Here is a 27,932-nt window from a genome sequence, read left to right on the forward strand (position 1 = left end):
TTATTATTATTATTATTATTATTATTTTTAATTGGTTGTATTATTATTATTATTTTTTTTTTTTTAATTGGTTGTATTATTATTATTATTATTATTATTATTATTATTATTATTATTATTATTATTACAAGTAGTAGTAGTAGTATCTTTATAATTATTAAGATGAAGTCTAATTAAGATAAACTATTAGGTCAGGTAAACACATTTCACAGCTCATATAAGAAATCAATCTTCAAATATTGATTTACTTTTTAACAGAGACCGACGACGAATTCCGCTAACTGAAATAAAACCAAACTTACTTCCTTCTACAGCTAAGTAATCACAAAGGTGTCTTAATCACTCATGTGTAAGGTGTAAGGTCAACTATGGAACCAACATTGAAACTTAAAAATTGCCTGTATGTGTCAGTACACGCCACATTTGGCACCAAAGGTGATCAAGGATAGGGTGTGTTTTAGGGTTACCCTGTGGAGTGATTTCGCAGACAGGACACACAATGGCTACACCAGCTTCAAGGGTTTCTGTAATGGCGGTATTCCTTACCGTGATAGTTCTATTGGAAATCTCATCGACGTATGCACAACAGGTTTTTACAACCGCTTCATGCAGTTCACTGGGGGCTGTCAACGGCTTTACCTCCCAACCTAATACTAATAGCCCTTACGTGATACAAATTGCCCCTCAATATTACACTACCGGAACCATTATTACAGGTAACTTTTGTACTTTTGTTTATATGTTAATAGTTATAGAAAATTAAGAAATGTAGGCTCTCAGGTTTTTTCCATTGTTCCATACGTTGACTTCGTGTAAAATTGAAAGAAACCAAAAAATCGTTTCACGAGAAGATACATAGCTGGAGCTTTTTCGCAATAGTGATAATATAAGTGGCAACCAAATTCCTACTGTTAGAGATAATTGTGTCGTCTGTATTATCAAACCCCAAACAAGTTTCATTTCTGACAGATTTATTTGGATTCTGTCACAACGTTACATTGTGGACGTTCAGTCGCATTAAGGTTGTAAAGAAACCCATATATACGAACGTTACGCCCATCCAAAATATCTTGTAAAGTGCCGTATATAACATAACTTAGCATGGCTCAACCACGTTACTTAACTGGTCCCGGAAACGAACACGGCCACATTGTGACCCTATCTAATTATGACGTCATGCGATCTCAAAACAAGGTCAAAAATTTTCCCCGAATTAAAGAAATTTACATTAGTTACATATGTTCTACTTTAATCTGCGTTAACTACAATATCACGTATATAGTCGCACAAATGGATGCCCCTCGTGGCATCTTAGTTACCTTGAGCACTTGGTGTCCCGTACGTATCAAGTTAGTAACTGTGGTATGCTTTGGTAGAGAATATTTTCTTCACAATATATATATACATGTATGCTCCGATTGCTTCGGTTCCTTTCAAATTATTCCTAGTTACGCACCTAATTCCATCGCTTACATTTTTCCTCAACTGTAATTCTATAAAGGCCCGAGGGACGCATTTATTGTACTGGGCACGTTTTCTGTTGTTTTTCAAATCATAAGTTAATTCGCCCTGCATACCCGTATAGCAAGGAAAACATAACTCGTATACTTTTGAGTTTGTATCTTGTTTGTTTGTGTGTAAATGCCTATATACTCACTTGTGATAGTATATAAGTCGACATAGCAGTTGCACAATCCGTCTGTTGCGCTTTCTGATCTGATAAGGCTAATACCGTCTGATGTAATGTAATAATCCTTTTGCAAAGGAGCATAGGCCCAACTGTGCGGATAGGCTACAAACTTCACATTGGCCCACAAGATCCATTTCGTGCCTACCTCTGGATTATAGTATCAGTTTACATACATAGGTACATAGTCTTTTCATGTAATCACTGAAATATAGTATCAATAATAAATGCAAAAGCAGCTTGCGCGGAGCAGGTGTTGAAAGGAGAGACCAAACATCGCCCAAAATAACAATTGTAAAGAAATTAAAGGAGACAAATTTGATAAGTTCTGCAGTTAATTCCATACAGTTTGTCATGATACTTCGAAATTTACTGCTTAAACTTTATTCTCATTTAATTAATAATTGTATAACCAAGAAATATTTGACTTCACTTAAAAATACAATCATCAAATCACAGTTTTCTTCTAATCGTACTGAATTAGAAATGATTTCATTACATCGGTAAAATTTACCTGATACAGTAATCCATTACTAGTATAAAAAGCACATGGTTGATTTACGTTTATATTATTTTTTTAGAATTTCACATTCATATCTTCATTGTTTATGTTGCCCATATTGATTTGGGCATTATTATAGCTATAGGCTACAAAAATTGATTCTTGTGCCTGTATCATATGTAGAATATATAGAAAATATAAAGAACGATCTCAATGAGCACAGATAAATGTTTTTTATTTGTTTGTAATTAATATGTGCTTGTAATGTTTTTCAAACGAAGCACTCAATGGTGTTCCAAAATGCTACATCCTGTTACTCTGTTACAAATTGTGAAACATTTGCTATCAAAAACAAGTTTAACTGTTACTACATGTTTGCTTGACTTTTCCCCTGATTCCAGTCACCGTTTATGCCAACCAGCCTGCTGGTCGGATGTTACGAGAGTTAATATGTCAAGCTCGAGATACTGCCACCAATTCACCTGTTGGAACATTTACTAGTGTCAACGGAAATCCCTTGCTGCCTACTAACGATTATAACGTCTACAATTGCGGTTCTCAGACTGCTACCACCGTTAGAACGACAAACAATAACATCAAGTCCACACCAGTAGTACTCACTTACCAGGCTGCTGCACCTGCACCTGGTAATATAGGATTCAGGTAAGCAATAACATGTATCTTTCCTACACTTCAACACTGCACAATTACCTGAGAGTGAACACCACCTCATGCATGCATGCTTCGATCCGTCCTTACGCATTTTTGTAATTCCCTCGAGAGCGTAGGGACGGGGTGGGTATTGGATGCACGTTGATATCACATATCGGATAACGGAAGTGTGTATAATAATATAATAAGTGTGTTAAACGGTGCTTGACGTTACAAACATGATTTACAGTTTACTTTATATATATATATATAGAATATATATATATATATATATATATATATATATATATATATATATATATATATATATATACACGATGATATCTTCCGCGTGTCGGATAGAAATAATAGTAGAAAAGATAAGGACAACATGTAATGCCTTTAAATCCAACATTATATTTAGAATAGAATAGATATAACTACACGCTACGTGATTTCAATAATCACTCTTTTTACACCTGACGAAGGACCAGGGTGTCCGAAAATTTGTGTAGCGTGTAGTTATATCTATTCTATTCTAAATATAATGTTGGATTTAAAGGCATTACATGTTGTCCTTATCTTTCCTATATATATATATATATATATATATATATATATATATATATATATATACACTCAAAAAAAAATGAAGTGTTGAAAAGTAATCGATAAGTGTCATATCAAAACACTTCAGCCTATCTCGTACAGGGACAACACCCTCCCTGCTAATTTTACACTTTTCGAGTGTTGGAAATCTAGCACCTCGCTGGTGTTGAATTTATCAACACTTGCAGGTGTCATTGCCACACCCAGTCCCCTAAATTTAGCTCTTCAAATGTGTTTATTACTCAGTTGATGGGAGCGTTGAAGTAACACCACATGTCTGGCTATTCTTACACTTTTTGCGTGTTGAATATAGCCAACACCTTACTGATGTTCAATTGACACTTGCAAGTGAAATTGCAAACCCCTGTGCCATAAATATAACACTTACACTCAAAAAACGTTTTACACAGGTTAAGTAAAATTTTACTTAATTTTCATGTCAAATAAGAACACTAAAACATTTAAGTAAAAATGACTTAACTGCTGGCTTGTAAAGTTTTACATGTTTATTATGTAACGCAAATACAATACTGTTATGTAAAATTTTGCCAGAGAAGTTTACGATAGCACCCGTTTAGTAAATATTTTATACCGGTTTTAGGTTAATTATTACCTAGTAATTAGGTAAACAATATGTGGCTGCATGTTTGAATCGCTCACAGCAGAAAGGTATACATTTAAGAGAGAGCAAAAAGCAGTGACAACACAAACAATTCAGAATGTCCGATTTTCAGCAATTAAACACCCTACTACCTTCCTATTCCAGAGGTCCATATATTATATCCCTTTAAATGTAAAATGAACAATTTAGGCTATAAAATTACTGTCTTGTGGAATTAAGCCAACATTTTCAATTGCTACAGTGCTGTTACTTGGTCTTTATTGTTTGCACATGCCTTTTGGTATTCCAGATTAAACACAAAGAAACAACTCTTCCCAAAGTCAATTTCAAATAAGCAACAACTTTAGAAAAATTCTGATCCATGGGATGAGAAAACATGGAGTGCTGTGTATGATGACTGCTACACTACACGAGTGACTATGTATTTGTTGTTGGCAAATGCCTTTTGGTATTCCAGATTAAACACAAGAAACAACTCTTCCCAAAGTCAATTTCAAATAAGCAACAACTTTAGATATATGCTGATCCGTGGGAAGAGAAAACGTGGAGTGCTGTCTATGATGACTGCTACACTGCAGTTACTTTATCTTTGTTGTTGGCTCGTGCCTTTGGTATTCCAAATTAAACACAAAAAACAACTCTTCCCAAAGACAATTCCAAATAAGCAACAACTTTACATACATTCTGATCCGTGAGATGAGGAAACGCGGAGTGCTGTCTATGACAACTGCTAAACTGTAGTTACATTGTCTTTTTTGTTGGCACGGTACGCATAAAAATCTCGAATCTGGTTGCACTTCACACCACCAGGCAACTGGTAGACAACTTTTTGGAAAAATTCCTAAGCACCGAGACTTGCAATTTGGTGTAATTCAGATTTAACACGTAGAATGATTTGAAGCAACATCAATGGCTTCATAAATGTCCTCTGGGGTAGGGCATGTCTCTCGACGATCACAAACGACTGCTTGGGGTGTATTTTGCTTCCTCCAAGAAGTAACAAATATGGCTGAGGTCCTTCTGAAATCTTTTGCAAATAGAATTCCAAGTTGACGCTACCTAATTAACAACAAAGAAAAGAAAAGAAAATTCCCATCATAATGAAGTTGTGTTAAAACCCTCTTGGAGCATAAGCAGTTGTTTACATGTACCCCTCACAAAACATTGACATTCCTAAAGAAAATGCCCACAATTTAATCAGTTGTGATTCTAACTTCTTCAAGCATGTTTGAAACTAGAAAGCCAGATGGCCTGTAGTGATTCCTTGTCAAAACAGGAACTTGCATTAAACTTTCATCAGACAATGTAGGCAACTTTTACAACCAATGCATCATTTTAACAATGCTTAAAACAATGCTCACTCCCATTGTATGCAATTGTGTAGATGGCTATGAATTATAACAGCTAGATCACTTCCATAATATGGCTAAATTATAGTTGGGCCTAGGTCTAAAAGTATCACCAATCCACATCAGCTTCAGCCTACTTGCTACAACTTCCAAGCTAAAATGGCAATTAGTGGTAATCATATATTGCATTACATATATATGTTTATCCCTTATTAAACATAGTACCAGCGTAACTATAGGCCCATGCCCGATGCTATTTAAAATGCATTGCCTTGAAATAGCCTAAGTATATCCTACTAGTCCTAGGCCTAGTACTACATAAAAAAAGTGACTCGCAGGGAATACGAAGTTACGGTGAACGCACAAAAGGAATAGAATGCACTAGGTTACAAAAAAAGGCCAATCAAGTCCTCCGTTCGTCCGTAGGCAATTCCGTTTAATGTTTACTTGTACGTAGGCTACACGGATTCGTTGACAATTATGAGTTGACTATGACAAACAGCAGCTAGCCTATTATATTAACTTATTGTATGACTTTAACGTAAGGTCTACGTAACGCAAGCGATTCAAATGCATTCGTCTACCCAACTTAGTCGTGGGTCTCTAAGCATTTCTCGTTCTTGTCACGTTCACTTACATAATATCAAAACATACCTTCGAATTTTTCAATCAATTTTTTCCAGGCCCCAGTCTCCTATAACGTAATTTTTCATGCCATTGTGGCTCGTTGTCGCACACTGAGTACGTAGCGTTATGTGGCTTGCACGTATATATGGCCGTGGTTACTATAGTACATTTAGTAACGATAAATGTCGACAAATTGGTACAAGTATTGCTAGGTACGGTATATGGGTGTTCACGGTACGGGGGTACCGTTTAAACACTTAACTTGCACTAAGAATCCAGCTGACGGGAGGTTTGACCAATCGGAATGCTCGAACTGAAAGTACACTTCTGCAGGTGTTAACAAATCCACGCTACATAAATTATGTAACCCTACTCAGGGTCAGAGTAACCCTTCAGTTGTAGGGTGAACGGTTACACCTGGAAAGTGTTCAAATTCAACACCCCATTTTTTTGCGTGTATATATATATACATATATATAGTTTACTTTTTCTAATATGTTGATCTAATGTACGCTCATTAGAACTACTTATTAGATAACCTTTAGTCATTGTACTTGTACAAAATCCTCAACTGCGTTTGGCCGTGTGGGAAATGTTACGAATAGCTTAAAGCAGGGTCCCAGTTCCAGCACCCTTAGAATTGCTTGAATGATTCTTAGAGCTTTCTGATTTGGCTGTTTTTACACAGTGACATTCAGTAGTGTTAAAATACACAGTAAAATACATCGGTGAGCCGGATATAAGTATTTTTGGAGTGGCAGTAAATATTAAACAGTGTTGGAATGTGATCACGGGTCAACCACCATATGAATGTCTAGCAAATACTTTCTGGCAATATGGACAACCTTAAGTGAACGAAAATAGGACCTGTTATTGCGAACAAACGTTAAATCCTCCAAATGATTTCGCAACGCAACCCTAACTTGAGGATATTTCATGTTGCTGGCGTAAGGTAGTTTATTCCATATAATTTCACATTGACGTACACATTAAATTGTCAAATCAATATGTTCCTAAATCGTTGTAAGAGTTCTCGCTAGTAATGACCTACCTACGATTGGATAGTTGACAATTCGCCGATTCATGGAGCCTTCAATTTTCCAACTCAAGTTTTAGCTCAGCTAAAAGCTTTCAACTGACCCCTTTTGCCATCGTGTTTGAATGACTGCAACTTCGTCTTTTTTTTATTCGATTTGCCTGAAATTTCGTCAGTGGTTTGTTTAAGTTAATGTTTAATACATGCGATAATATTTTATAAATTTGAAGGTCATTTAAGGTCACGAGAGGTCGTTTTCTGATAACGTAAAAAATGCTACTCCTGCTAGAGCGTTTGTCCAAATCTGCGGAAATGTTGTGGATATTACGTAAAACGGTGGTGAGCCAAGTTATTAAGGAAACATACTTTGGTCGTCATACATGCTAGGGTCCAAAACATGGCCTTCTGTACATTTTTCAGTTATGATGAAACGTATAGGCCACAGATCATATGCAATGATCACGATTTTTTCTTAGTTTTCATGAACAGGATACGTTTTGTTGTGAGTAGCAAAATCTTCTCTCTTAATTTTCCCGACATTTGGGGAAATAGTTCCACCCGTGAGAGACCTGATAAAGTCAAATATTTACTTCTTTGTCAGGTTTCTTATCTTGTTAGATGTCTTTTTCGGTAAAAGGACTACTTCGCAGAACTGTGAACTTTTCCACGGTGTGTGGGTGTAAAACGATGTGTGAGAATGTTCCATATTGTTGGAGGCGATGCCGATTTCAGATATGTAACGTTTCTCCGTGATACGTCGATTGTAAACAAGTTGCATGTCGTTCTATTTAAGAATGCGTGCAATTTTCGAAAGTAATCTTGAGTCAGGACAATTCAAAAGTGATATCCCACAGTTATGTTAGCAGATGGATATTTTTAATGTGTTCGGTCTATCACTGTATGAATGAAAATTACGAAGAGCATAAACTATTGGGTCTTTGTTTTTGTAATGGGGCATAGATTATCCCTAGAAATAAGTATTTTGACCTGTTGCACAAAATAAGTTCGTGACAGTGTTTCCATTTTGAAGGAATACCACTTTCTAACATTGTAGTATAAACTGCGTCTGCTAAGCATAAGGCTCGAAAACAAAATGGAGATGGGAGCAAACGAAATGACAACAAAAAATGGATAAACTGCTCAGATATATTGCCCATCAAAATAAATTTCTCAAATGGAACCTTAGCTGAGCTTTTACAACGGGACTGCACTTTTTTTCATATGCAAGCTTGAGTGAACGATTTTCGTAGGCTTCTCTTGGGAGGCGTAACGTGGTTTAATTAAAGTTGTCTCTATTGACCCAATTTTCAGACCACTTCCACTCATTGTGTACTCTGGCGTTCATGCCTCAATAAAAAGAAACAGATTCCGTTAGATAACATATCGAAAAAGATATTTTCCTGTGTTTTTGGCATTTTCGCTGAGGAGGGTATGCTATATATATCATCGAAACGTAAGTTTTCATATATGTGCGCATGCGTACATTTTTCAGCCTAACTTAAAATGGAATAAGCCAATGGTAGACGACAGTAGCCTAAACAGTTTTCAGGAAGCATGACGTAGACGAAGTTTGCAAGGCTCTCATAAAGGTTGCTGTGACTGAAGATGGGGTTAGGAAGTTTTAACAATGTCGCTTTTTCGCAAATACTCGGAAACAGTTCATTGCACATAATTAAGCAAATTATTGAGAATGTATATCATATTGGATACTACTTAGTATAAAGGAGAATATAAAGAACAAATTAGAGTATTATTCTCAAAAAAAAAAATAACGATTCGATCCAGCCTTACTTGAATGGAATAGGGTAAATTGATGCAGACGACAGTGGCTTATAGGCTATATGTCAGTAATCATGACAGCCTGACGCGACGCGGAGTACTATTCCAGTCAGTCCCCAGCGGAGCGAAAAGCGATTTCTTTCTTGTAGAATATGTACGGGGTTTCTTGAAGTTACTCCTCATTAATATTTAATTAGGTAAAACTTCTCATATTCGAAGGTCAATTTCTCAGTCATTAACCAATTTATATGTCTGATAATATCTGAATTTGGTCGAGGAAAGGTGTTTAATCCAATCTTTATTGACAAAAGACACAAAAACAAGATTGGAAAGGGAATTTCGGCCGTATTTTCCGAACGTAAATTAACCACTTTCGAACTTTTTAGAAAAATTGTTTTTTGGGTATGAATATCATCATTTTCGATTTTGAAAACTAGTATATTCGCTGAAAAAACTACTTTACCACAAATAAGTATCCATTCCTCTTGAAATCCTCCTGTAACGAACTCAAGTTCACGGCAAATAAATACGCACACGAATACAGGTTACGAGTATTGGTGACTGTCCCGTTCCACTTTGGTACGTTTTGTGCGAAATGCTAAAACTAAGCGAATAAAACTAATGGAATTGAATTGCTTATATGATGGAACTCCATGCTTATATCGTACGATAAGAGGAACTATCCATGGTGACGTCGTGAAATCACTTTTCTGTGTTGATAAGGTCGCCTGGAGGTCATGAAATACCTACTGCCAATACATCGATTTGGTACATCAACACATACCAATACATGCAAGCAATGCAATATCGTAACAAACGCTACTTTTAGCACTACTTGCTGCGATATTTTGAATTGTTGATTGAAATATTCGCAAACTAGTTGGCGAAATTTTAAATTGTTGAATGAAAAATTCGCCAACTAGTTGGCTTAGTTTGTTACATTATTTTATAATTATATTGTTAAATTTAAAATTTGCCAACTGGTTGGCGAAATTTTAAATTGTTGTATGCAAAATTCGCGAACTACTTGGCGCAGTTTGTGATACTAGGTTATTATATTATTACATTCAAAATTCGCCAACCAGTTGGACAAATTTTCAATTGTTGAAAGGGAAATACGTCAACTAGTTTGTGATATTAATAATTATATCGTTAAATTTAAAATTCGCCAACTAGTTGGCGAAAATTGTATTTGTTGAATAAAGATTTCGCCAACTTGTTGGCGTAGTTTGTGATATTAGGTTGTTATGTTGTAAAATTTAAAATTCGCCAGTTACTTGGCTATATTTTAAATTGTTGAATGGAAAACTCGCGAACTAGTTGGCGTAGATTTTGATATTAGGTTAATTTATTGTTAGATTCAAAATTCGCCAACTAGTTGGCGAAATTTTCTTAAACACTTAAGTATAGAGAGAGAAAACGCCAACTAGTTGGCGTTATTTTATTTCACACGTATGTAAAGAGAGAAAAAACGCTCACTAGTTGGCGTTATTTTATTTTAAAGTATAGTATGAAGAGATTCAAATTTTTGATTTGGATGTTTTATAGGAGTAACAATTTGCTTAATTATCCAACTTAGAAATACCCGTATAGGCCTAAGTTTACATCCATTGACGTCCGATGCTGTTGCTATGCTCTGAGCCTCTTAGCTCGAACAGGTCAGGTCCCAGAGAGTATTGGCATTATATTGAGGTACGTTTGGTATTTTGGGGAGTAAGATTAGGTTGACTGCTGTATCGTTGCTAATAATATTTGATGGTGCGTCAATTACGAAGGTGTGGCAATTATGAAGCCTTCACTATAATAATAATAATAATAATAATAGTAGTAGTTATAATAATAATAATAGTAGTAATAATAATAATAATATTAAGTTTTCTTAAGCCTTGAAAAGAGAAATAAGATACGTAATACGATTACCACTCTGAAGGATGATATAGGCAGAGAAATTGGTGACCAAAAGGGTATTTCGGATGAAATTTTGGATTTTTATTCAAACTTATATAGCTAACAATCACGATCGGCTGATGCCTTTCTTAGTAACCTTCCTGACTCTAGTGTATTTGATTTTGATCTCAGCGTATGTGAAGGGGAGCTTACATTAGAAGAATGTTCGATGGCATTAAGTTCTATGCCAAATGATAAAAGTCCTGGCTCTGATGGATTATCCACTAATTTTTATAAAACGTTCTGGCACTTAATAGGCCCTCAAGTGGTTTCAATTTTGAATTATGCTTTTCGTACAGGCTTACTTTCGTCTGAACAATCCCGTGGGGTTATTTCTTTAATTCTCAAGACGGGTAAAGACTCCAACAAACTTCAAAACTACCGTCCAATTACTTTACTCAATACTGACTAGAAGATCGGTGCTAAAAGTTTTGGCAACTCGACTTAAATCTTGTATTTCTTCTCTTGTAGGGTCTACACAAACTGGTTTCATTAAGGGTCGTTTCATTGGCGAGAATATAAGATGTATTTTGGATTTAATTGAGTATACAACTGACAGTAAAATTTCAGGGTTTTGGTTTTTGTTGTTTTTGAGAAGGCATTCGACAAGATTGCATGGAGTTTTATTCAGAAACCCTTGCTTACTTTAATTTTGGTGAAGATTTTAGGAAATGGGTTTCTGTACTTTACAATAATAGTATGGCTTGCGTAATCAATAACGGCTACTCAACAGGTTACTTCCGTATTGGTAGAGGAGTTAGGCAGGGTTGCCCCTTGAGTCCTTATTTGTTTATTTTATGTGCAGAACTCTTATCACTTAGTGTTTTGCATAATAAGGAAATAAGGGGCCTTTGTGTAGGAAACTATAATTACAAACTTTTACAATATGCTGATGATACTGTTTTCGTTTTAGATAGCTCTAGAGGTTCATTACAGAAACCTTTGCAAATTTTATGTGACTTGAAGGAAGCCTCTGGGTTGGTTATCAATTATAATAAGTCTGTTCTTTTTCCTCTTGGCTCTTTTGCTCGTGATTGGCCTTTTACTTCATTCAGTGGTATTGCTGTTAGCAGTGGACCAGTTAGCTATTTGGGCATTTCTTTACGAACAATATAAATGATTTGTTTGAGCTTAACTATACTCCAAAGTTATCCCGACTAAAATCATGCCTACGTTCGTGGTCTGTCAGGGATATGACCCCAATTGGTCGGAATACCATAGTTAAGTCTCTTGCCCTTTCGAAACTTGTGTTTCTATTCCTTGTCTTACCTAACCTAACCCTCCCTCTAGTTTTGTTAAGGATGTGGAAAGAACAATCTTCGATTTTATTTGGTGTGGGCGCCCTGACAAGGTTAAGAGGAGTACTATGATTAATAATATTGATGAAGGAGGACTAAGGGTTACACACATTGATAGTTTTATGAAATCCTTAAAATGTACTTGGGTGCGCCGTTATTTTTCTGTTAATATGAGCCCTTGGAAAATATTTTTCACTACCGTTTTGAAGCCATATGGAAATAAATTCTTCTCTCAGTGTAATTGTTCAAAAACGGATATTAGTTTTATCAAGAATATTTTTCTCCGCCAAGTTTTGGATGCTTTGTGTGAAGTATCTTATGCCCCACCTAATAATAATTTTGGAAATGAGTATATCTGGAATAATTCCAGTGTCAAAATTAACAGTAAGACCATTTTTTATGATATTCTGTTCAAAAAGGGGATTATGAAAATTGCCGACTTTTTTTATGTTAATAATAGACCTCTTGATTTCCTTACTTTTGTTAGGACCTACAATATTGGTAATTTTGCGTTTATTCACTGCTGGGGTTTAATTACAGCGATTCCTCGTCATTGGAAAATCGGCTTACATGATACCGATAATAACCCTACTGTCAGTGAACTCTTACTTGAGAAAATTATGGGTAATTATTCCGTTTCCCACATCCTTTATCCGGTTTTTCTAAAAGGGGTAACCTCTTTGCCCACCTCACTTAATAAGTGGAACAATGTTTATTCTTTTGAATCTGAGCAGTGGGCGATGTTGTTTAGGATGCCATACAAGAGTATCACTGAAGCACGTTTGCAATATTTTCAGTTCAAATTTTTGCATAGAATTATCCCTACTAAGAAATTGCTTTTTAAAATGAATATTGTTGACTCGCCAAATTGTTCTTTTCGTAAGTTACATGAGGAGACTATTGAACACCTCTTTTGGAAATGTAGCAAGGTCTCCTATTTTATTTTAGATATTGAGAGACGACTATTGAACAAGCAGTTTTTCTTTTCGAAAGAAGATATTTTCTTTGGTTTTCTATGTCAGGAATATAGTCCATATAATTTTCTGACACTACATATGAAGATTTATATTTCTGATTGCTCAAGAAGAAATGTACAACTAGACACGGAAACATTCTTTTATAAGTTTAAGTTTGCTGTAAAAGTTCAACAGTACTGTAAGAAACGCTATTTATATGATGACTTAAAAAACAGCTTCATTCTAGATTAATTATTGTGTAACAACAAAATAACATTTGACATTGTATGTTTCTGTATATATATTGTCGAAGAAATAAACAGGAGGAAAAGAAAAATAATAATAATGATGATGATGATGATGATGATGATGATGATGATGATGATGATGATGATGATGATGATGATGATGATGATGATGATGATGATGATGATGATGATGATGATGATGATGATGATGATGATCATGATGATGATGATCATGATGATGATGATGATGATGATGATGATGATGATGATGATGATGATGATGATGATGATGATCATGATGATCATGATGATCATGATGATCATGATGATCATGATGATCATGATGATGATGATGATGATGATGATGATGATGATGATGATGATGATGATGATGATGATGATGATGATGATCATGATGATCATGATGATGATGATGATGATGATGATGATGATGATGATGATGATGATGATGATGATGATGATGATGATGATGATGATGATGATGATGATGATGATGATGATGATGATGATGATGATGATGATGATGATGATGATGATGATGATGATGATGATGATGATGATGATGATGATGATGATGATGATGATGATGATGATGATGATGATGATGATGATGATGATGATGATGATGATGATGATGATGATGATGATGATGATGATGATGATGATGATGATGATGATGATGATGATGATGATAAATAAATAATAATAAATAATAATAAAATACCATATATTAAAGTGCTGTTATCATGAAAGAAAAACATGCTCAAGAGCACTGTACAAAAAAACCAAAACCTGGAATAAAAAATTACCAAACATAAGAAAACCTAAAAGTAATAACAACAGCAGTAAAAGTAAAACATGCTCAAGAGCACTGGACAATAGAACCTAAACCTGGAATATAAAAATACCAAACTTTAGAAAACCTAAAAGTAATAACAACAGCAGTAAAAGTAAAACCTGATATAAATTATATATATAAATATACATAAATATGGGCACAGTAAAGTGAATAAAACAAAGAAATGTGAATAAGATTAATGCTACTATACTACTGGTACTAAGAATTAGTAAGTCTGTATACACATAATACGGCATTGTACCTGGATAGTTATTTTGCTAGCAAACCAAAAATTAAAATTACATACATTTTGCCGTGAGTCAATGCAAATTGGAGTTTATGCATTGGTTGGTTAGAAATTTAACATATTTTTGCATTTTGTGATGAAAGAATAATGAAATGCCTTTCTAATCTAACGGTTTATTATCAATATTTACAAACCAGGGTTAAGCAAGCCCTGTTGCCTTGATAAGGATATTAACATGTTGAAGTGGAGACTATGCCTATCTAGAATGTGAACATTAGAACACACCGTTTTATGACTTACTCTCATGAGCCCCCTTGATAGCCTGGCATATTTAAGTGGGCACTGTAATTGAACTTAGGGCTGCATCGATCAGCCCTGGACACATAAAGGGCTCAAGGGGATGACATAGGGTGGCCATATGTCAAGGATAACTGCCGGAAAGCCCAGAAATTGGGTACACTGTCCTCCGACTTCAAAACCTAAAACCTAATATTGTGTAGTGTATTAGGATACTGTAACTTGTGGAGCTAAGGCAATAACAACGCACAGCCACGTTGTCTCGGCACCTTCATGTATTGTATGTGCTATATATGTACTAATTAATAAGTTACATCAATAAAGATCAGTCTGACACACAAGTATTTTTAACGACCAGGCTCAAGATACGACATAATGTATCTGCATTTGTTTTATAAGGAATCCTATAACTTTAATTCTATTGAATACAGCAATACCTTTTTTGTGGTCAAAGTTTATTTAGGGTTACCAATATTTCAGCTACTGGAATACCACTTTCAGTGTGCAAAGTATTGAGGTTCTGCGGCATTGCTGCTCTCTTCAAACTCTACTTAACATGTATTTTACTTCATCTGCAAAATCAATACACCCCTTTTTGGTTTCGATGATAATCGTCAGCTTTGCATTTATGATGGCGTATGTGTGCGTGTGTGCGTTTGTGACGCCCAGCTTGTAAACACGATATCTCAAGAAGGGAAGGTCAAAACAATTTTTTTTCAGTGTGAATAAGTACCACATTTAATACAAGAAGCCTGTTGTTTTTGGTGGAGGTCAAAGATCATTTGGGGTCACCAGGGGTCAAATTGGGAAAACCTTGTAAACCAGATATCTCAAGAAGGGAACGTTAGACCAATTTCATATTTAATGTGTAGAAGAAACCCAATTAAGTACACGGGTCAAATTGGGAAAACATTGTAAACACGATATCTCAAGAAAGGAACGTTAACCAATTTCATATTTAATGTGTAGAAGAAACCCAATTAAGTACACGAAGCCTATTGTTTTTGGTGGAGTTCGAAGGTCATTTGGGGTCACTAGGGATGCAATTGTGAAAACCTTGTAAACACTAACTCTCAAGAAAGGAATCATGGGCAGACCTCATACTTGGTGTGTAGGAGAACCACATTGTGTAACAGAAGCCTACTGTTTTTGGTGGAGGGCAAAGGTCATTAGGGGTCATCAGCGGTCAAATCTTGATACCCTTGTAAACATGTACACCCTCACTATACATTTCGTCAGATTCATGAATAAAACTGCTCATGTTATATCATCGAAAGCACAATGTATTTTTGCATACTGGTTATTCCTTATTGGTCTTTCATATAAAACTACAAATAGATATGGTGTTTGCAGATGCCCTTTTATTTTATTTTGCATATGCATGTTATTGTGCTTATTCCTTATTGGTCTTAGAGTATACAGCTACAAATATGAAGGTTTTCTTGATTTTGCAGATGCCCCTTTCTTTATCTTGCATATGCATGTTACTATTCTTTTCCATATTGGCCACAGTATAAAACTACGATTATAAATATTCATCTTGCCTTTCAGATGGCCCTTTCTTTCTTTTGCACTTGCATGTTACTGTATTGTTGGAGTTATAGTATCTTGAAATAATATTCTTGATTCTACAGAGGCCCCTATTTGCTTTGTCATGTTACTATGCTTATATTCTTCATTGACAATATTTAGAAATGGTAAATTATTTTTTCAGATGCTCCTTTCTTCAAGACACAGGCATCTTATATCAAGGCCTCGCATCACAGCAGGTTGTAGATCAGTCCACTGGTAGGTTATGACCTAAGTACTTGCATTTGAAATTAAAGTGTTCATCTAAATAGATGCTTATATGTATTTAGTTAATTTAGACTGTATTCAATGATATTGATGGACTATCAATTCAATGATTAATTTATAGAAGATTGAAAGATTAACTCATAGAGAGAATATCAATGTGCTTTCAACATTATAACAAATTTGAGTAACCCTAATAGTCCTTTAACAGTTCAGATGTAAGTGATGTAGTTGTTTACATTTCATCATTGGAATTAGAAAAACAATATCCCTTTAAATTCATGAAACTACTGTGTTTTTTAGACATGCTAAAAAGAGTCCTTTTGCAGTTTGTAAACATATTTGGTCAACTTAACCGGTAATGAAACAGAAATAAAAACTTTGCAATTTTGTGAACCAACAGTTAATGCCATCATTGTTGGAGGAGTTTGTTGAAACTCATATTGCTTTAATAAATTACTCTATACACATGTCTTCTGTAGGTTTGGTATCAGTATTTGCATGTGAAGCAGTGGTCGCTTGTTGTAAACAGATCTTCATCTTGCATGGTTCCTTTGGTTCATAGGTCAGCAAACTTTAGAACTGTGCTTGTCACTGAAGTAACCAATGCTTGAAAATTGAAGAAAAAAATATTTGTCTGCAAAGTTGTAGTAAGTGGACTGTATAGGGACACACAAATTCTAGATATGTTGAAAAAATGTCTAACCTTTAAATAGATCTTTATGTGATATTGTGACAATGGGTGTGCTCACAACCTTTCATTTGACATAAATAAGTAATGCCAGCACCACTAAACAAAGATTGCTGTTTGTTCACTTTATATTCTCTTTAATATTAAAGTTATTTTGATGGGAAGGAATCATTAGATTTCTGATTCACCCCCATATTTTGTAATTCTCATGAATGTAGTTTCCTTAGCAAGGACTGATGTGACAGCCATTGCTCCAACTGAGCATTATGATGTTCGAGGTAATTAGCTGCATTATTATATTCTTCACTTAATTTCAGTAACAGAGCATACTCACTTTTCATTTCAGTGGCTGGTCCTGTGATCAACAATTGTCCTGGAGATATATTTCTTCCTTTGAGTCAAGCTTCCATGACAGCTCTTCCTTTTGTATTTGTTGAATGGATGGCACCTACTAGCATCGGTGTTGGGGGTGCTAACAATCCTGTAAATCCTTATACATTCACTACACTTGGCAGTGCTGCAAGGGAAATGACGTACACATTCACCTCTGGAGGCATTACTGCGACGTGCAGCTTTAATGTGGTAGTGAACGATGGTAAGCGGAATATTAGAACAGCTTGATGGGAAACAGTTCGTAATCTCTTAAGTTGAGCTAGCTGCCCTCTGTTGTCAAGATTGTTCGAAGTTGCTAAAAGTAGAGGGGCACTTATATATCTACTTTGATTTGAAGAAACTGTGCTAGAAACAACTACCAACTGTCAAAAACTAACTATCATAAGTGTACATTGGCAATTGTGGAGTCACTCAAATCTCAGATCTTTGCCACCAATGTGGCCCTTAAAGTGATTTGTTCAACATTGTTGACACCATTCCCTTCTGTTTACAAACATTCTCTTTCTGTCCTTTTGTTTTGTTCTGATTTTTTTTATTAAACAGTAAGGGCAGTATCATTGCCTTGAGCTACCATTATGCTCTGAAAGTATTTCACATTGTTTAGTCAAGTGCATTATAACTAACTGTTTGCTTATATGTGTTCAGGCCTTTATTTATGCTTCACACACATTAGCTCTTTCTTTCTGGGAAGGCCAAATTATATAAATTAAATAAGTTCAAAATAGCTGAAGTTTAGGTGGTTGCTGGTGAACCCCCAAAGTCCTTAAAAAAAAACAAGGCTGATGGTTTGAGGTGTAGGTGAGATTAGTTTTGGAGGTGGAACAGCACTGATAGAGATACTCAAAGTCAAACACAGTATTGTCATCGTTGAATTCCTGTAGACAATATTCTACAATTGTGTAAAATTTATGCCGAATTAGTTATAAGTAATTAACACAATCAACTCGTTGTAGACAATTGTGTACAACATTTTCTATGAAATTGGCAGCACAGTTTATGACATGTAACTGTAATGTAGATGTCAGTCATTTGCACATATGAAAATGTGTAGGCTTCCTACGGTTATTGCACTTGAATGTTGAGCAATGTTGAAAAGTTATAAGGAAAACATTCAACATTGTTGTTTCTTTGGAATCATGGAATTGGTGTTGTGATTAAAATACTAACCTATGATTTGAATTGGCTTATAGTTCACAGCAAACTGTATGACACGTATTGTACAGAAACTCATTTTTCAACCCTCCGATCACTTATATTGTCACATGTTCTGTGTAAACAATCGATCAATATGTCATATAGTTAAAGCACATAACTATGTAATAGGATAATTTATCACAAATTGTGTAATGATACTGTCTGCAGCTGTACATAATGATATCTTTAGGAATTTAGTTGCAGAAAACTGAGTGATCCTCTTTCCGCAGTTTTTGCACTCGGTTTGTGTAAAAAAATGCTTTTAGTGATTATTTGGAAACAATTTGTGTAAAATATGTTCTGTAATTTTATTTTGTAGATATGTTCACTATCAATAGAAAATCACTAACAGTTAGCACTTCCTTTAACCATGTACTCTAGTTGTGAAGTTGCACTGCTTATTGAGGGTGATAACATGTGTGGGAAGGACTTTAACTGCAATGGTGAATTCATTTTGGGAAATGGGTGGTAGTCATGAATTGAACGAAAGTCACATAACTGCACAAGGGGAAAGAGATCCATGGGGGGAGAAATATGAGCAACACTGCAAATCTAGGATAGAAGTCTTTTGGACAGTTGGCTGCCAGTGGTCTATCACCAGCATAGCATGAATGTCATTTCTGAACAGTTTGATAAGGATTTGTGCCATAGGTTTAAAAAAAAAATTGACACAATGTTTCACCAACAGTAAGTTTTTTTTTGTGGTAAATACTTGCACAGTTAGGTGATGACTGGTACGTTAAGTACATATGACTTAGTGATATTAGTAAAACACAAATTATGCTGATGTGCTGTCTGATGATACACGGGTCACGTAATGATGCTTTTAGGCCTTTTATCAGATGATCACAGTTTCCATCCTCATAACATAATCTTTTCCTTTTCTGAGATGTCATATCATCATCTTGTCAATTAATGATCTATGCTTGTATGGGGCTGAAAAACATTGATAAACCATCCAAATCAGGTTCGCAGTAAATGTGCGGTCCTAACAGGAAAAATTCCTGCACCTGTATACAAGAAGTGGAATTATAATTAAAAACAAGAAGCTTAAACATATGTTAAACAATGAATAAAGTGTTATAACATTAGGACATTTTTCACAACTCCATCATAGACAGCAGACATTATAATATGCTTTAGACTGCTTTTTCAAGGTGGCCTTTCAGTTTTACAGCAACCCAACTTGCAAAATTTGTTGAACATTAGTTACACTTATATTTTGAACGTGAAAATGTTCAATTTTCCAGACATCTTGCACCTGGGCCACCCCTTGCTATCACAGGACATTAAAGCAGCACTTATTTATGCCTGTAGCTTTCATGAGCATGCAGCCTCCCTTGACTGTTTAATGAATATGGTGGGAAATTGCCAGTAGTAGCAAAGTGTCATCAAGAAATTCAGCAAGGTTTTACAACACTATGCTTGCATTCATGAGCTCAAAACTACGAATATCCATCATTCAATTAGGTACTCATCCAGTCAGTTAAATATCTCTGCTTGCATTGTTGAGCTAAAACCATATATCAATCTTTTGGGTGCTTTTGATGAGTTAAAACAACATATATACAATTTAATTTGGTACTCATCATCCGAAATCCTTGGATTGATGAGCTAAACCCACATATATATGTCCATCATTTATTTGGATACTTTTCATGACTTAAAATCTATGCTGTATCTCATTTAAATGAGTGTTCACGATCGTGTCATTTAATGATACCTGCTTGTATTGATGTGCTAAAACCAAATCCATCACTTTTTTTCATGTGGGGTTAAAAGATCATATATCTGTCATTTAATTGCTTACTTTTCGACTGGTCTGTCAGTTAATGACATATGCTTGCATTGATGTGATTAATTTACTACATGTATACTCAGCGTGATGTCAATTACTAATGTACGCTTACATTGATGAGTTAGAAAACATTCATCATTCTGTCAGTTATTGACTGTACAGTATGCATGCATTGATAAGTTAAAAATTGTATCTATTATTAAATTGGATAATCTCTATCCTGTCAGTAGCTGATTTATGGTTTCATGATAATGTGAAAATAAAATCTGCTGTAAAAATTCCTTCTCATCTTGCTTATCATCATGCAATCACCAGAGTTACTCTTGAGAAACCGATCCCTTTCTTCAGGACTTTTCACATACTTGACACTATATTTTAATCTCTTGGCAACAGATGAAACAACTGAAAACACTGCACCTGTGCTTTCTGGTTGTCCAGTTGGCACTGTCAACAGATTCACAACATCCCCCACTTGTAATGATGCAGACCAAGGTACTCTAGCAGTCAATTGCAACCCTCCAGCTGGAGGCACTTTCCAAGCAGGAACTACTACTCCTGTTGAATGCGTTTGCACAGATAATCTTGGCTCATCAGATGTCTGTACCTTCAATGTGTTTGTAGGTAAGAATATATAAGACTTGTGTAACATATATTCTCATTGAATTTCATTTCGTCTTCATTTGATTTCTATAGATTCGAGGGATTTAGTTAAGGACAGGCAGTATTGAACGCTGGTGACACATTATTATGTAACTTTTGGAGTTACATCCAATTATAAATTCATTCTTCTAATAACTTTATCGAGATCTCTGATTGGAAACAGAAAAACCCAAGTTCTACTTATATCTGCAATACTGAATTTAGGCCTTTATGCATGCATTTCAAATTAATAATCTGAAAATATTACAGTGAAAATTCGAAAATAAGACTGCTTTCTACTTTTAACATCAAATAATCTGATTTATTTGACATTTCTTCAAGTTGTGGTTTTCTTTGGTTCATTTAGCAACTGCAAACACTGCACCTGTAATAGCTGGTTGTCCTGTTGGCACTGTCAACAGTTTCACAGCATCCCCTACTTGTAATGATGCTGAAGAAGGTGCTCTAGCAGTCAATTGCAACCCTCCAGCTGGAAGCACTTTCCAAGCAGGAACTACTACTGCTGTTACATGCTTTTGCGCAGATAATCTTGGCTCATCAGATTTCTGTACCTTCAGTGTGCTTGTAGGTAAGAATATATAAGACTTGTGTAACATGTAAACTAATTGAATTTCATTTCGTCTTCTTTTGTTTTCTATAGATTCGAGTGAGTTAGTTGAGGACATTAGGCAGTATTGAACACTGATGACGCACTTTGTAACTTTTGGAATTACATCTAATTAAAAATTTCAGTCTTCTTATAGTATTATCCAGATCTCTGTGTGGAAACAAGCACTGGTTCTAACTAAATCAAGAAAACTTATTTAGGTCTTTATGCACATATATCAATTTAATACTCTGAAACTACAACAATGGAATTCCAAAAATAAGACAGCTTTCTACTTTTAACATCAAATAATCTGATTTATTTGACATTCTTCAAGTTGTGGTTTTCTTTGGTTCATTCAGCAACTGCAAACACTGCACCTGTGTTGTCTGGTTGTCCAGATGGCACTGTCAACAGTTTTGCAACACCCCCTACTTGTAATGATGCTGAAGAAGGTGTTCTCGCAGTCAATTGCAACCCTCCAGCTGGAAGCATTTTCCAAGCAGGAACTACTACTGCTGTAACATGCTCATGCTCAGATAATCTTGGCTCATCAGATGTCTGTACATTCAGTGTGTTTGCAGGTAAGAATGTAAACAAGACATGCATGACATCTGATATAATTGAAATTCATTTTGTCTTCTTTTGTGTCCTGGAGAGTCTAATGAAGTAGTTGCGCACGGTGTAACTTATGGAGTTATATCGATACATTCCATTCTTCTTATAGTTTTATCCAGATCTCTGTGTGGAAACAAGCACTCTTTGTGTAAAAGTAAGTGGGACTGACGTTTCGATCCTAGCAGGATGTGTACACAAGAGTGATAATCGTTCAGCAGTATGAACTTTTGCTGAAAACACGACCATGCATTTCAAATTAATACCATTTAGTCAAAGGAATTATACATAAGGATCATTGGTCACATGATTAAACACTATGAAACTTTGGGGTTATATCTATTATAAATTTCATTTGTTCTTATATATTGTTTATACAGAACTCTACGGAAGCAAAATCTTTTAATTAATACTAGAGTACTAATTTAGGCTGTATGCATACATTTTCCCCACTACTCTTGCTTCGTTGTAGCCTTGACCACACTGCCAGAATATTTACGATTTCCTACATGACGACAGTCTGGTTGAGTTGGGTAGTGATCAGTCGGGCAGTGCGTGATGGTCTTAAGTTAAGATGTCTTGATCATTTAGTACCACAATCATCAAAGATTAAATTAATAACCTTATCTAATGGTTTGCATAAGCAAAACAATATTTAGACTTTTCCACTAATTGTTTGATATTTTTGACTGTTTTGTATTAGACATTCAGCTTGGGAGGGATCACTTGAACACATGGAATTATAAAAGCTATTATTAACTGATGTATCATGAAGAATTGATACTGAAATATATTAACGATGTAATCAAATTGACTTCAGTTTCATTCAAAATAAGAAAATTAAGAAACTCCCCCATCCCCTCCCCCACCTCAGAAAAAAAAGACTGATAAAAACAGAAGAAAAAATTTATGTAAGATGGAAAGTCTCTCAGACGGGCAGTTTTAAGAGAAAAGTTATGCATTCTTTTCTTAAACATGATTAAAAAAGTTATTAAAAAAAGGTGTATTGTTTAATCAGTTGCACTTATCTTAATTTCAATAATATTTGGTTGGTTTAAAAGCAATTAACTCTGATGGGTATTCACTATAGTATTGGGTACACAACTATATAGTTTTATGATCAAAGTAATTTAAAGTCAACAGAGGTCAAGGTATGAAAACCTAAGGATTCACTCTAACATTTCATGCTTGGTATGCAGATCCACCAATATGACATACAAGAACCTAGCATGCAGGTTACATTAAATGTTCTCATTATAAATTTGACAAAGAATCACTAAATCTGTTGATATTTTGGTTTCTGATTCTTTTTTGATTGGGAATATAGCAGTAACTACGTCAAGCAATATTCATTGTAAAATGGAAAAAAGGCAAGATGGATGACTCCTTCATACGAACACTTTGTGTGTTATCTTATGGTGTAATGTGCGTAGAAGCATGTAATCTGTTTTAGCTGGAGTCACGCTAATAATGTCCCATTTCCTCTTACTGACTATTTGAGAGAGGATACGATTTAAAGATCATGAACTTCTGTTTGTATGTGAAGCTAAAGTTGCATAAATTTAAATGCTAATTGAGCCACAGAATTAACCGTGTACAAGCTGCAAGGAGTGCCCCATTGTACAACATTTGTCCCGCAGGGCAATTAAAGTGCATGAGAGTCATTTAACCGTTAAAAAACAAAGCAACTCAGTATCCTATACCACTATGTGGCAATACACACGTGAGGATATGTCCTTAAGCTTTTACTCTGGAAGGATTGCTCTTTGCAAATTAGGTTGGCATCATATTGACATCACAATATTGGGTGGCTAAGATGGGTGTTACAACATGATAATTCATGGGATAATCAATTGAAATCGATATGGGTAAGCAAATGGTACCTCCTGGTGGATGATATTAGGTAGAAGTTTAGTCTTGATATCATCATAGTTCAAAGAAAAGAGAACAATTTTAGTGCTAGTAATGTTTCTAAACTAATTCAGTTTTCTAGACATTCACGTTTATTATATGCCTCCTCTCTGAAAGGCTAAATTGACGATGAAATCGTCCCGGTTTTAGCGAAGGCTTATATGTTATTTCATTGTTTCATAAGTTATAAGAACCTAACCATCATGTGTTATGTTATCTTCATATGAACAGCAGAGCACCACTGGGTTACATTCGGTACCATATGTCCTTGTAAAACTATGAATGCATTTTAATAAACATTATTTGAGGCCATAAAGGTCACATGTTTTTTAGTACTGAATTTTGTGGCGCATCTGAGTGACATCAATTGGTCTTGATGCTAGACTGAGCAGTCAAGCTACTTGAATTGAAGGGCCTCAGATCTTTGAAGGGTCATTTCTAAAAATTAAAGTGTTAAAGGAAAAGCAATATTTCTATACAGTCTACAACATCAACATTAAGTATGTGTTATTATCCTTTAATTCATGAGTAAGAAATGGTTATGTCGAGTTCAAAATTCTGTGTTTAAACAGATAATACAAGCAGGAACTCGCGAAGAAGCCATCTTTGGATTTTTAAAGCCGCAAGCTGACCGAAGTCAGTCTCTTAGATTCATATTTAACGTCCATGATTATGAATTGTCAACAACTATATAACTGGACGACATAAATTAATCTTGGAGTGAGTCGAACCCGGGACCTTATGATTGAAAGGCACCGGCGTTAACCACTGAGCTAACACTCCTCCGGCTTAGATGTAATGGGGCCGTAATGGGGCTTAGATGCAAAATTTTGTACTTCAAATTTAAATGTGTCCATGGTATATGACTTTATGTACGTGTATGATAAAGTGTAAGCCGTTTGGGGGAAGGGAGGGGAGAGGCACAAGCCTACCCCAAGTGACTGCGGCCCTGTTATTATTGACGATATCAAACATTTACAAATACATAAGAACGCGTTTCAGGAGGTACACGCAGGCATCTCATATACCTCTATATCATAGTGACATAAATGGAGATATGGTTTTAATGAAGATGAAATTATCTACTATATGGTGGAGAGAAATTTGGCTGTAAGTGTTAATCTCTGAATCAAAGTTCACATATTTGAGAGAAATCTCGTTCTATGTTTGGGATGGCTATAATGATGAAATTAACCCTACAAAGCTGATCACACTACGCTATAAACATTTCTTATGCCATTTTTTTACAATCCCTGTTTTGTCGCCAAACAATAATGTCGGGGTGTCACCGCCCCCACCCTCCCCTCTGTCTACGCCACTGATGAAGCTTTAACATATATTACATTGTAATCCTTTGTTTTAAACTTTAATGCAAATTCATAATGCCGAAAAGACTTCATTAACATACATAATTATCACTCTGTATGCTACTTCCAAGTGCATGCAGCAGTTCCTCAGCTTACAACGCTTGAATAATTAGAAATTTGATCAAATCAGCAGGTCATAGAAACACAAATACTGTTTTGTTACATAATGTGGTTGCCAAGAGCTTCACACTGGTTCTAAATACTTTTATCGGCAACCTATTAGTTACCAAACGATAGATATTGCAATGCTGGGCATTCCAAGTCAACTATTCATTTTCTCTCTATACTTCCGTATATAGGCACTGGGATTGTGATTTGTACCTGGGTTATTTCGGTATGGGCAAAACGGGGTATGTTATTTTAGCTTTTAAAGGGGAAACAAAATCATCTCATGTTTATGTGACATAGATCTTTGTGGAGAAGAACTCTCCTAAAACAGCTACGCAATATCTTGTTTCGTTTGGGAGACTTATTCGTTTGAAGTCGTGTATGGTTCCTACTATTGTTTGAATGTATGATGTCATGGTGCCACTCGGGACTGAAACCTTTTAATTTATCTTTCTTTTATTTTCATATGATCAATGTAGAATGTGAGGAAAGTGGACTGTAAAGTCTATGCCATCACTAAGACAATTTTGAAACATTGTATTAGGCTTGTACTTATATCTGAAGAAAGCACTTGCTACAGTTGACCATGGTATTTGTTAGAATTTACATTAATACTTGCAACTGTCATTAACAAATTTGTCTCAATTGTTTTGTTTTTATTCTCGAGGCTTCTGTTGAGTTTGTTGTTAGCTGCCCTGGCCCAGTAACAATCATTTCGTGTAACGATGAAGAATTTGTTAACTGGGGGATTCCTATGGATTTTTCTGATCTTGAAGATACGGGAATAAAGATTTCTTCTACTTTAAGTCCGGGCAGTGAATTTAAAGCTGGTATAACTGAAGTGACGTATATTTTTGTCAACAATACACGCTTTCTTGGAAGCTGCAGCTTCTTTGTGACCGTTGAAAGAAACGATAGGAGTTGTACGACGACCGAGAATGTTATGACGACAACAATCATTGTAGTTCTGCTATCCTTTTTATTAGCTCTGTCACTGTTAGTCATTGTGGTTGTGTGTTGGAAGTGTAATAGAAAGACCAATGATCAACCAGCCACATCAAGCAGTGCGGCAAGTCAGCCACCCGACGAAAACTGCACTGGTTATACTACTACTGCATCAGGGAAGAGTGATGAAAGATCTGTGCTAGACTCAACTCAGTACAGTAAGAGGCTATACGATACAAATCATCCAGGGCAATACTATGAGATAGCACATGAACGAAATGAAGAATCGATAACACAAAGCACTACCGTTATGTGAAGCAAAGATTTGTACCATAGTCCGAGTACTGTTACGTTATTTTTATTGTAACAGTATTTTCTAGAAAAGTGTATACAGTACATAATTCAAAATTTGTAAAGACGATAGATTTTGTTCTTGTAACATGTTATTATTTCATTCCAGTTTGATGCGTATATTCCGTATAACATTCTTTTCCCTTAAGTGATCATTATGATTATTTATAGTTCTATAATTTTGTAATCATTGACCAATTTGTGTTGTCTGGGCTATATACGACCAGTCATTTGTTACAAACATAAACATAAACCTTACGAGGTAATACGAGGAAATCAAACATTGCACATAGAAGACAGACTAGCTGTTGCCAAATGATCCATATCAATTATTTACGTTGATCTTTGACATGCATTAGCACATTTTTTTTTCTGCAGGAAAATTTTTTTGCTAATACACTTGAAATTATACCTACCATTTTATATGATTTTCGGAAATTATAATGATATTTATCGCATGGATTCATGAAAGAGTCCAGTAATTCTCCTTTGAGATAAAAAGAGACTTCTCACCACGTAATTTTTAGCTTGGTGAAGTTGTATTTAATCAAACCTGTCATTATGATGTTTTCTTTTAGTAATTTCTGTCGTTTATGCTTTAATTAGTTTATATGCCTTTATAGTGCCTTTATGTGCCTTGAGTGTTTACTCAATTGCACAATTTCTGTCTAATGGGTTGTGAAATTTCATATTAAACGGAGAGTCCAATCGGAAAATCTAGTTTTAACAAAAGTAAAAAGAATATATTTTAAGTATTCTTGTAAAATTTCCAAAAATGATTTCTTCATAAAGTTGCACACTGAAA

The 27,932-nt window shown here is 35.2% G+C and overlaps 1 protein-coding gene across 2 annotated transcripts; it reads left to right on the forward strand.

Annotated features, from left to right (window-relative positions):
- Positions 1–396: 396 nt before the first annotated feature.
- Positions 397–27,932, forward strand: LOC139975084 (hyalin-like). 2 transcript variants are annotated; one of them, XM_071982708.1, is made up of 8 exons: positions 397–716; positions 2,591–2,852; positions 16,429–16,502; positions 17,546–17,794; positions 20,978–21,205; positions 21,591–21,812; positions 22,193–22,402; positions 22,739–24,079. In XM_071982708.1, the coding sequence occupies exons 1-8, from the start codon at positions 500–502 to the stop codon at positions 22,753–22,755; spliced, it is 1,479 nt and encodes a 492-aa protein (XP_071838809.1). In that variant the 5' UTR covers positions 397–499; the 3' UTR covers positions 22,756–24,079. The 2 variants fall into 2 exon arrangements, with proteins under 2 accessions (XP_071838809.1, XP_071838808.1); XM_071982707.1 differs by lacking the exon at positions 22,739–24,079 and adding an exon at positions 26,499–27,932 and having other exon boundaries at positions 398–716; positions 22,193–22,414.

Source organism: Apostichopus japonicus, chromosome 10 (genome assembly GCF_037975245.1).
Source record: "Apostichopus japonicus isolate 1M-3 chromosome 10, ASM3797524v1, whole genome shotgun sequence".
Lineage (NCBI taxonomy): Eukaryota > Metazoa > Echinodermata > Holothuroidea > Aspidochirotida > Stichopodidae > Apostichopus > Apostichopus japonicus.